Source organism: Balaenoptera borealis, assembly GCF_965194805.1.
Source record: "Balaenoptera borealis genome assembly, chromosome: 8".
Classification (NCBI taxonomy): domain Eukaryota; kingdom Metazoa; phylum Chordata; class Mammalia; order Artiodactyla; family Balaenopteridae; genus Balaenoptera; species Balaenoptera borealis.
The window spans coordinates 86,315,316-86,327,473 of NC_138865.1; the positions used below are offsets into that span (position 1 = coordinate 86,315,316).

A 12,158-nucleotide genomic window follows, 5' to 3' on the forward strand; every position below is an offset into this window, starting at 1 on the left:
AAAAAACGTAAAAAACACTAACACATGGAGGCTAAACAATACGTTACTAAATAACCAAGAGATCACTGAAGAAATCAAAGAGGAAATCAAAAAATACCTAGAGCGCTTCCCTGGTGGCACAGTGGTTAAGAATCCGCCTGCCAATGCAGGGGACACGGGTTCGAGCCCTAGTCTGGGAAGATCCCACATGTCACGGAACAACTAAGTCCGTGTACCACAACTACTGAGCCTGCGCTCTAGAGCCCGCGCTCCGCAACAAGAGAAGCCACTGCAATGAGAAGCCAGTGCACCACAGCAAAGAGTAGCCCCCGCTCACTTCAACTAGAGAAAAGCCCGGGTGCAGCAACAAAGACCCAGTGCAGCCAAAAATAAAATTAATTAATTAAAAAAAAACATTTAAAAATATACCTAGAGACAAATGACAGTGAAAACATGACAATCCAAAACTTATGGGATGCAGCAAAAGCAGTTCTAAGCGGGAAGGTTATAGCAATACAAGACTACCTCAAGAAACAAGAAAAATCTCAAATAAACAATCTAACCTTACACCTAAAGGAACTAGAGAAAGAAGAACAAATAAAACCCAAAGTTAGTAGAAGTAAAGAAATAAAGATCAGAGCAGAAATAAATGAAATAGAAACAAAGAAAACAGTAGCAAAGATCAATAAAACTAAAAGCTGGTTCTTTGAGAAGATAAACAAAATTGATAAACCATTAGCCAGACTCATCAAGAAAAAGAGGGAGAGGACTCAAATCAATAAAATTAGAAATGAAAAAGGAGAAGTTACAACAGACACCGCAGAAATACAAAACATCCTAAGAGACTACTACAACCAACTCTATGCCAATAAAATGTACAACCTGGAAGAAATGGACAAATTCTTAGAAAAGTATAGCATTCCAAGACTGAACCAGGAAGAAATAGAAAATATGAACAGACAAATCACAAGTAATGAAATTGAAACTGTGATTAAAAATCTTCCAACAAACAAAAGTCCAGGACCAGATGGCTTCACAGGTGAATTCTTTCAAACATTTAGAGAAGAGCTAACACCCATCCTTCTCAAACTCTTCCAAAAAATTGCAGAGGAAGGGACACTCCCAAACTCATTCTATGAGGCCACCATCACCCTGATACCAAAACCAGACAAAGATACTACAAAAAAAGAAAATTACAGACCAATATCACTGATGAATATAGATGCAAAAATCCTCAACAAAATACTAGCAAACAGAATCCAACAACACATTAAAAGGATCATATACCATGATCAAGTGGGATTTATCCCAGGGACGCAAAGGTTCTTCAATATATGCACATCAATCAGTGTGATACACCATATTAATAAATTGAAGAATAAAAACCATATGATCATCTCAATAGATGCAGAAAAAAGCTTTTGACAAAATTCCACACCCGTTTATGATAAAAACTCTCCAGAAAGTGGGCATAGAGGGAACCTACCTCAACATAATAAAGGCCATATATGACAAACCCACAGCAAACATCATTCTCAATGGTGAAAAACTGAAAACATTTCCTCTAAGATCAGGAACGAGACAAGGATGTCCACTCTTACCACTATTAAACAACATAGTTTTGGAAGTCCTAGCCACGGCAATCAGAGAAGAAAAAGAAATAAAAGGAATACAAATTGGAAAAGAAGAAGTAAAACTGTCACTGTTCGCAGTATCATTTGGCATGATACTATACACAGAGAATCCTAAAGATGCCACCAGAAAACTACTAGAGCTAATCAGTGAATTTGGTAAAGTTTCAGGATACAAAATTAGTGCACATAACTAGTAAGAACCTGATATATTAAAAAATAAATAAAATAAAATTCTAAAATTCAAAAAACCCCAAAATTAATGCAAAGAAATCTCTTGCATTTGTATACACTAATGATGAAAAATCTGAAAGATAAATTAAGGAAACACTCCCATTTACCATTGCAACAAAAAGAATAAAATACCTAGGAATAAACCTACCTTGGGAGACAAAAGACCTGTATGCAGAAAACTATAAGACACTGATGAAAGAAATTAAAGATGATACCAACAGATGGATAGATATACCATGTTCTTGGATTGGAAGAATCAATATTGTGAAAATGACTATACTACCCAAAGCAATCTACAGATTCAATGCAATCCCTATCAAATTACCAATGGCATTTTTTACAGAACTAGAACAAAAAATCTTAAAATTTGTATGGAGACACAAAAGACCCCGAATAGCCAAAGCAGTCTTGAGGGAAAAAAACGGATCGGGAGGAATCAGACTCCCTGACTTCAGACTATACTACATAGCTACAGTAATCAAGACAATATGGTACTGACACAAAAACAGAAACATAGATCAATGGAACAGGATAGAAAGCCCAGAGATAAACCCACGCACCTGTGGTCAACTAATCTATGACAAAGGAGGTAAGGATATACAATGGAGAAAAGACAGTCTCTTCAATAAGTGGTGCTGGGAAAACTGGACAGCTACACGTGAAAGAATGAAATTAGAACACTCCCTGTTTTTGTGTATTAGAATACACAAAAATAAACTCAAAATGGATTCGAGACCTAAATGTAAGACCGGGCACTATAAAGCTCTTAGAGGAAAACATAGGAAGAACACTCTTTGACATAAATCACAGGAAGATCTTTTTTGATCCACCTCCTAGAGTAATGGAAATAAAAACAAAAATAAACAAATGGGACCTAATGAAACTTCAAAGCTTTTGCACAAAGGAAACTACAAACAAGATGAAAAGAGAACTCTCAGAGTGGGAGAAAATATTTGCAAACAAATCAACGGACAAAGGATTAATCTCCAAAATATATAAACAGCTCATGCAGCTCAATATTAAAAAAAAACCCAATCCAAAAATGGGCAGAAGACCTAAATAGACATTTCTCCAAAGAAGACATAAAGATGGCAAGGAAGCACATGAAAAGCTGCTCAACATCACTAATTATTAGAGAAATGCAAATCAAAACTATAATGAGGTATCACCTCACACCAGTTAGAATGGGCATCATCAGAAAATCTACAAACAACAAATGCTGGAGAGGGTGTGGAGAAAAGAGAACCTTCTTGCACTGTTGGTGGGAATGTAAGTTGATACAGCCACTATGGAGAACAGTATGGAGGTTCCTTAAAAAACTAAAAATAGAATTACCATATGACCCAGCAATCCCACTACTGGTCATATACGCAGAGAAAACCATAATTCAAAAAGACACATGCACCCCAATGTTCATTGCAGCACTATTTACAATAACCAGGTCATGGAAGCAACCTAAATGCCCATCGACAGATGAATGGATAAAGAAGTTGTGGTACATATATACAATGGAATATTACTCAGCCATAAAAAGGAATGAAATTGGGTCATTTGTAGAGACATGGATGGATCTAGAGACTGTCATACAGAGTGAAGTAAGTCAGAAAGAGAAAAATATCGTATATTAACACATGTATGTGGAACCTAGCGAAATGGTACAGAAGAACTGGTTTGCAGGGCAGAAATAGAGACACAGGTGTAGAGAACAAATGTATGGACACCAAGGGTGGAAAGCGGCGGGGGATGGGGGAGTAGTGTGATGAATTGGGAGATTAGGATTGACATACATACACTATTATGTATAAAATGGATAACTAGTAAGAACCTGCTGTATAAAGAAAGAAAATTCAAAAATAAATTTTAAAAATAAATTAAAAAAAAACCTACAATGGGGGCTTCCCTGGTGGCGCAGTGGTTGAGAATCCGCCTGCCAATGCAGGGGACACGGGTTCGAGCCCTGGTCTGGGAAGATCCTGCATGCCGCAGAGCAACTGGGCCCGTGAGCCACAACTACTGAGCCTGCGCATCTGGAGCCTGTGCTCCGCAACAAGAGAGGCCGCGATAGTGACAGGCCCGTGGACCGCGATGAAGAGTGGCCCCCACTTGCCACAACTAGAGAAAGCCCTCGCACAGAAGCAAAGACCCAACACAGCCAAAAATAAATAAATTAATTAATTAATTTAAAAAAAAACCTACAATGAGAGAAGAAAAAGAACTACACCTCACACTAGTCAAAATGGCTGTCATCAAAAAGTAAATAAATAAATGCTGAAGAGGGTGTGGAGAAAAGGGAACCCACCGACACTGTTGGTGGGAATGTAAATTGGTACAGCCACTATGGAGAACAGTATGGAGGTTTCTTAAAAAACTACAAACAAAGTTACCATATGATCCAGCAATCCCACTCTTGGGTATATTTCTGCAAAAGATGAAAACTCTAATTTAAAAAGATACATGCACCCCAATGTTCATAGCAGCACTGTTTACAATAACCAAGGCATGGGGCTTCCCTGGTGGCACAGTGGTTAAGAATCTGCCTGACAATGCAGGGGACACAGGTTCGAGTCCTTGTCCGGGAAGATCCCACATGCCGCAGAGCAACTAAGCCCGTGTGCCACAACTACTGAGCCTGCACTCTAGAGCCCACGAGCCACAACTGCTGAAGCCCGCGTGGCACAACTACTGAAGCCCCCGCACCTAGAGCCCGTGCTCCACAACAAGAGAAGCCACCACAATGAGAAGTCCGTGTACCGCAACGAAGAGTAGCCCCTGCTCGCCGCAACTAGAGAAAGCCCACGCGCAGCAACGAAGACCCAATGCAGCCAAAAATAATTAAATAAGATTTATTTTTAAAAAAAAATAGCCAAGGCATGGAAACAACCCAAGTGTTCATCAACAGATGAATGGATAAAGACCATGTGACACACACACACACACACACACACACACACACACACACACACACACACAATGGAATATATTACTCAGCCATAAAAAAGAATGAAATAATACCATTTGCAGTAACATGGATGGAGCTGGAGATTATCATACTAAGTGAAGTAAGTCAGACAAAGACAAATACTATATGATATCACTAATATGTGGAATCCAAAAAATAATACAAATGAGCTTTTTACAAAACAGATAGACTCACAGACATAGAAAACAAACTTATGGTTACCAGAGGGGAAGGGGGGTGGGGTGAGGGATAAATTAGAAGTATGGATTAAGGTGTACACTACCATATACAAAATAGGTAAACAACAAGGATTTACTGTATAGCGCAGGGAGCTATATTGACTATCTTGTAATAACATATTATGGAAAAGAATAAAAAAAACCAACATATATATGTATAACCGAATTACTTTTCTGTGCGCGTGAAACTAACACAATATTGTAAATCAACTATACTTCAATACAAAAAAAAAAAAAAGATGTATGTTTACAGAAGTCCAAGATGTAATAAGCAAAAAAAAGCAAGTTTCAGAACTAAATGTATATAGTAAGGTACATTTTTAGTTATATACCTATTTGTTCCACATTATATGGATGTGTAATGTTTGAATTTTACCAATGAAATTTATTACTTTTATAATAAAAACATCAATATAAATGAAATCCTGATACTTTTAAAAAATTAGGGCCTCCTAATGAACTTGCACCTTATGGGGTCTTCAAAATCTCAGCTTTGGAAAGCCCATAATCCACTTTCTTCATTTAGAGGTGATCAGACTTTAAGAACTGACTAATTAAGCAAAACTGGCAAGAGACTTGTAAGACTCAGAAGCCAGATGCCAATGTTTTGATTTACACTGGGATACTGAAAGACTTGTTTTTGTAAACTCAAAAGCAGTGCTATGGGCCTTGTTTGGCCAGAATCTAAAGCAGAACTCTAAGGCTTAGGACATTTGTGTGGTTGTGTGATGAAAATCAGAGGGTGAAGCATTTGCCATAATAACTTTCATTCATTTTAAAGGCAGATCTGTCTTCACTGACATTTAGGCTATAGAGAGGTGCTGCTGAAGCAACGTTGATAGATAGCAGCTCAAAAAAAAAAAAAAAAGGCAGAAAAATGTTTTAAGGGTAGAACAACCATCTCAAATGTCTGTGCTAATACACAGGAAATCCGGAAAAGAAAGCTACAGACAGATAACAGATATGCCTGAATAAGCTTCTTAAGAAGTCAGACTCCTAAGAAAACTACTTCAAAGAAGCCCTCTGAATCCTATAGACTGGTTGAAAGTGTTCTCTTGCTTTCTGATTTTTTATAGAAAAGTAAAGGCAGAAGCAAACTGATATCTTGTCAGAGTTTGTAATTGTATTATTTAAATTACTACTTAGATTAATTAATTTGCACAGATTTGTAAAAGCTTTATATCCCAGAATGTAATGAAATAACAGTATTTGTGGTTATTGCTATTAAAATTATCATCTTTCTCATTATGTCAAGAACATAATCCCTTTTATGTAGCTGTTTCTAACATGAAATAATTCCAGTTTGATCTACAATACCCTTTCCAAGAACATAAAATGCCTTGCATGTAAGGACGTCTTAGGTGTAAGAGGACCTTTCATTTATCTAGGACTAGTGCTGGAGATCCCATGATTGAGCACAGTGGTGAATCTGGTAATAAATACCTAGTCTACCTTTAGCTTTTCACTTATTTGCTATATTGCAAAGTAATGGAGAGAGAATTTGGTAGGCTCAGTATCCTGGAGAAATTGACATGACTCAAAGTAATAACAGGTTCCAGTACACCACTGGGTCCTTCTGTCTGAGCAATGCATGACATAAAACCAGCTAATTAAGCCACTTATATTCTGAAAATGTAGGTTTATATTGCTGTGACAGAGCTGAAGATCATGCTTGCCAAAATGCCTGCAAGAGAATTCTGATGTCTAAGAAAACAGAAATGGAGATTGTTGATGGCCTCATCGAGGGTTGTAAGACCCAGCCTTTGCCTCAGGATCCACTTTGGCAGTGTTTTCTTGAAAGCTCACAATCTGTTCACCCTGGAGTCACTGTACACCCTCCTCCCTCTACAGGCCTTGATGGCGCTAAATTGCACTGTTGTTCTAAAGCAAACACTTCAACATGTAGGTCAGTACCTCATTTTCCTTTATTAAAAACAGTAGAAAATAACATTTTAATTAATGAATTTAAGTCTAGCAAATGTGTGTTATATTCTTGCACTGTGTAGTCTTAAGAGTCTAGAAGATATAAAATCATTCTTTCATCCAGCAGATATTTATTGAGCATCATGTATATATAGAACATTGTTTTTGTACATTGAACTAAAAGCACTGTGTTTTGGGGTGTGGAGGTTTAGCATTGGCAGGGCAATAAATATTTAAAGATGATGCAATATGAATTCTACCCTCGAGGTTATCGTCAAGTAAGCTTACAATTTAGGAGATGTTTTGACCAGACATCTAAGGGATATTCTTTTTGTTAAATTGTGAAACTTTGAACTTAATCAACTTTTTGCATATGTTGGTGAATAACCTGGGCTGGCACTTATATCCAAAGTTAGACAGCAGTGTATTGGCATTCATTTGGATGATACACTTAGGGATAAAAAATTGATAATACTATTTGTGTAGGATGGAGGAAACACAATCTAGAGATAAGAATAAATGGAGATAAGGTAATGGTTTAACACAGGTGAAACAGAAGTTTGCTTTATTAGAGATATTTTGGGTGAAAAGGTACCACATATTACTAGAATATCCTGAAATGAATATGACATACAAGGAGTAAAACGATCTTCCTGTGGTTTCTAAATTGGATGGACTTTAGCAAAAAATTGTGCCTAGAATAGCTCATCAGACTTTATCAAAGATATGAAAAAATCTGGAAAATATCCAAAGAAAATTAACAGAAGGGCTAAAAGAGAAGTTAAGTTGGCCCTATAATTCAGGAAATTGGGTTGCTGATAGGAATTAAGAAATGTACATATGGGAGGGATGCTGAGTACTTCTCTGAATGTCTACAAAAGAGTTTATGCCCTGTAGTCACTGGAGATAGGACTGGCTGTGTCATCCCAGAAGAATTTCAGTAAGAAACATGGCATCTCTTACCTTGATGTAAGGTTTTATGGTATACTGAATGCTTTCACTTTCATCTTGTTTCATCCTCATGAAACCTTACAAGATGACTGGTATCATCTTATGACTGACGTCAATTTGTATAATTCTTGTATGTGTACAGAAAACTAACTCTGAGATGTTAAACAATCTGTCCAAGGTCATACAGAAAGTTAGGACTAAAGAAGGGACTGATTTCCAGATCAAGGTACCTAATGGATCTTTTTTTTTTTTTTTAATGGCTGCGTTGGGTCTTCATTGCTGCGTGCAGGCTTTCTCTAGTTGTGGCGAGCAGGGCTACTCTTTGTTGTGGTGCACGGGCTCTCATTGCTGTGGCTTCTCTTGTTGCGGAGCACAGGCTCTAGGCACAGAGGCTCAGTAGTTGTGGCACGTGAGCTCAGTAGTTGTGGCTCATGGGCTCTAGAGCACAGGCTCAGTAGTTGTGGCGCACAGGCTTAGTTGCACCGCAGCATGTGGGATCTTCCTGGACCAGGGCTCAAACCTGTGTCCCCTGCATTGGCAGGCAGATTCTTAACCACTGCACCTCCAGCAAAGTCCCTACCTAATGGATCTTGATATCAGCTTTCTCATCCCCATGATGTGTAAGCTCAATTGAGAGCAGGGACTTTGTCTCTTTTATTCAACACTGCATATCCAGTGCCTTCAACAGGGCCTCACACAAAACAGGCACTCAATAAATGCTGGTGGAATGAATGAGCAAACTTATAAAAGTAAAGATACCCTCCTCATAGGGGTAATTATGAGAGTCAAAATGTGACAGGGGTGGAGAATTTTTACTTGTGACTTTGCATATTCCGGTAGTATTAAAATTTTATGTGTTACTTTTTTTTTACACTTTTATTACATTTATAAATGTTAAAAATTAAACTAATGAATATAATGTGTGAAAGCACTTTGGAAATGATACTGATGTTATTTTAGCTATATACATGCACTGAAGTTGCTTTATAATCATCGAGTACTGAAATAAAAATGCATACATACTACAATAGTGTATATATATATAGTATATATTGCTATATACAATAGTTTATAGCAGCTTTGGAATTCATAAAGCCTTTACATGTAGGCTATCTTGGTATATCTTAAGGAATATAAGTGGCTTGGGGATACTTTTTCAGGGAGAATCCAGTGAACCCTAAGTCTATAATGCTTCTTAAAAGGAGTCTGAGGATCATGTCACAGTTTTGCCTCCTGTGATTGAAGCATAAATATAGTGGACTATATCTTTGTGGAGACAAAACCATATGCTTTATCTTACTTCAAGTAAAGGTAAAAGAGAGATCAGAAATATAAAGGGGAATAATTGTGCCAAGAATAAGGATGTACAGATACTATAATTAAACATTAAATTTAGCACTGAGCTTTCTAGAAACCATAGCAAAAAGGAAAGAGATGGATAATAAAAGAAAGCTAACTTTTTCATATAAAAGATTACTTTTTCAGGCTCTAAATTCTAGAAGATAGATCTTAGTCTTTTGGTTTTTGTACTTTTTTTTCGTTTATGTTCCAAAGTACAGTTCATAGAGTTCAAGTTTTATGCAAATCAAATATTTATTCATTTGGCTCATCTGTAAGTTTCTTCATTTGTTCTTTTGTTTCAGGGAACTGTGCACTAAACTTTATAGCATGAGCTGGGGCAATACACAGAGTTGGCAAGAGTTTGATCGCTTTTGTGAATATAATCCAGTGGAAGTGTCCATGTTGACCTGTTTAGCAGATGTTCGGGAACCTTGCCAGTTGGGCTGTAGAAATCTTACTTACTGTACTAATTTTAACAACAGGTAGGAGCAAGTTACTATACATGGAATAGAAGTATTTTATCATTAATTGCCTTGTTTTTAAATAAGTGAAAAGATCATTTTACTCTGATTTTGTTCCTGCTAAGTTAAAAGGAAGTAGTATACCTTTATCATTTCATCTTTAAATGCTGTATTCTATCTTGTAAATCACCCCTGGGAAAGGAAGCACTGTAACAAAGTCCCTTCTAATCTCGAGATACTTCAAACTTCTAGAATTCAAAGAGTCTCCTCTTCAGTCTACCATTCTTCCCCTCTCCCTTCTGCTGCACCACCAGTGGAAATAATTCACTGCAGAATAAAACACTGTGAGCAATTTGTTCATCCAAATGTCCTCTTACGGACAATTTGTTTTGAAGGACCTTCAGATTGGTTGAAGTTCCCACTCAGTGAGTCCCCTATTTCATACAAAAACTTTCTTTACAGAAGCAATTTGAATAGGTGTTTCCCTGAGATATCAATTATGGTATGAAAAATAAGGGCCAAGAACTGAATTAATGGCTGAAGAAGCAATGAATAAAACAAAAAGGGCATTCAGAAGCATAGAGAATGCCATATAAGAGAAGCCAGAGAGGGAGAGTTTCTAAAGAAAAGGGGACTGGCTGGTTTTATGAGCTGCAGCCCAGAGATCAAGAACACAGAAAGGAAGAGAATCATTCAGTTGAGGCAGAAGGAAGTTCAGAGGATACTCACCTCAAGCTAACACACATCTGATCCTCTTAAAAGTATTCAGATTATTATTTTGAGTAAGAAAATTGAGATATCTTTACAACTAGTGTTAGCCAATAAGGACCTGGCTTAGAGGTTGAGCAAAGTTGAAGTCTATGAAATGTTTCAAGTTAAATTTGCACATAGTTCTAGCTTCTGGTAATGGTGAAGCAGTTTGTATCAGACTACCACTCCTGTCAGTACCAATTATGAGCTCTGCACAAAATATAAAAACACAATTGTTTTGAAGGCATTTGAGAGTGACCAAAAGCAGGAGGAGGTACATCTCATTAAAGATAGAAACCACACTGAGTGGGGGCCACATTTATCCAGTTTTTTCTTCATGGGCACTCTCAGTCCCCTGGCATGGCATATAGAATTCAAGCAAGAAGCAGCAGTCTTGGGCTGAGGAGTTAAGAGATCACAGTTTGGGGCTGCCAGAGTGGCTGGATATGAAATTGGAAAATCCCAGAAAGGAGGGAACCACAAAAGGAGATGCCCCAACAATCTGCATACAAGCTCCCCTTAAATCCTTGAATTTAACAAAGTCACAGGGTACAAGTTTAACATACAAAAGCCAATTGTATTTCTGTATATTAGCAACAAACAGTTAGAAAATGAAATTTATAAAAAAAAATTTACACATTGCATCAAAAATATGAAATACTTAGAGGTAAATCTAACAAAAGATGTGCAAGAACTCTACACTAGGAACCAGAAAACTTTGCAGAGAGAAATTAAATGGAGAGAAGTACCATGTTCATGGATTAGAAGACTCAATATTGTTAAGATGTTAATTCTCCTGAAACCAATCTCTAGATTCAGTGCAATCTCAATCAAAATCCCAACCAGCTTTTTAAAAAACAAAGTGCCAGACTAATTCTAAAATTCATATGAAAAGACAAATAACCTAGAATAGCTAAAACAATTTTTTTAAGGAATGAATTTGGAGAACTTACAGTACATGATTTCAAGACTTATTATAAAGCAATAGAAATTAAGTCAATGTAGCAATTCCCTGGTGGTCCAGTGGTTAGGACTCTGTGCTTTCACTGCCGAGGGCCCAGGTTCAGTCCCTGGTCAGGGAACCTAAGATCCCGCAAGACGTGTGGCACAGCCAAAAAAGAATAATAATAAATTATATAATAATAAATAAATAAATAAAATTTAATTTTAAAAAGAAATTAAATCAATGTAATATTGGCATAAATTTAGACAAATAGATCAATGACAAAATAGAGAGGCAAGAATAGACCCACACATATAAATTGATTTTCAACAAAGGCAGCAAGGCAATTCAGTGCAAAAAGAAACATCTTTTCAACAAACGATGCTGGAACAACTGAATATCTGTATGAAAAAAAAAAAACCTTAACCTCCATCTCACACCATCCATAAAAATTAATTCAAGATGGGTCGTAGAACTAAATATAAAAGCTAAAAATAAAAGCTTCTAGAAAAAAAAATAGGAGACTATGTTGATAGCCTTGATATAGCCAGAGATTTTGTAGGCAGGACACAAAATACACTAATTATAAAAGAAAAAAATGAGTGAACTAGAGTTCAACAGTAAACATTTTTGTTCACCAAAAGACACCATTTAAAATTTGAAAAGATAAGCCACAGTCTGAGAAAAAATATTCAATATATTACACATGTACACACACACAATCACACACACGTGCATTTGACAGAG

The 12,158-nt window shown here is 36.8% G+C and overlaps 1 protein-coding gene across 4 annotated transcripts in view; it reads left to right on the forward strand.

The window, feature by feature from the left end:
• RECK (reversion inducing cysteine rich protein with kazal motifs) overlaps positions 1–12,158 on the forward strand; it is a 75,515-nt gene that overhangs the window by 38,441 nt on the left and 24,916 nt on the right. For all 4 annotated transcript variants that reach the window (XM_082402319.1, XM_082402316.1, XM_082402318.1 and 1 more), the window contains 2 exons: positions 6,681–6,948; positions 9,560–9,739. In XM_082402319.1, the coding sequence (XP_082258445.1) occupies positions 6,681–6,948; positions 9,560–9,739 (448 nt within the window). The remainder of the gene's footprint in view (positions 1–6,680; positions 6,949–9,559; positions 9,740–12,158) is intronic.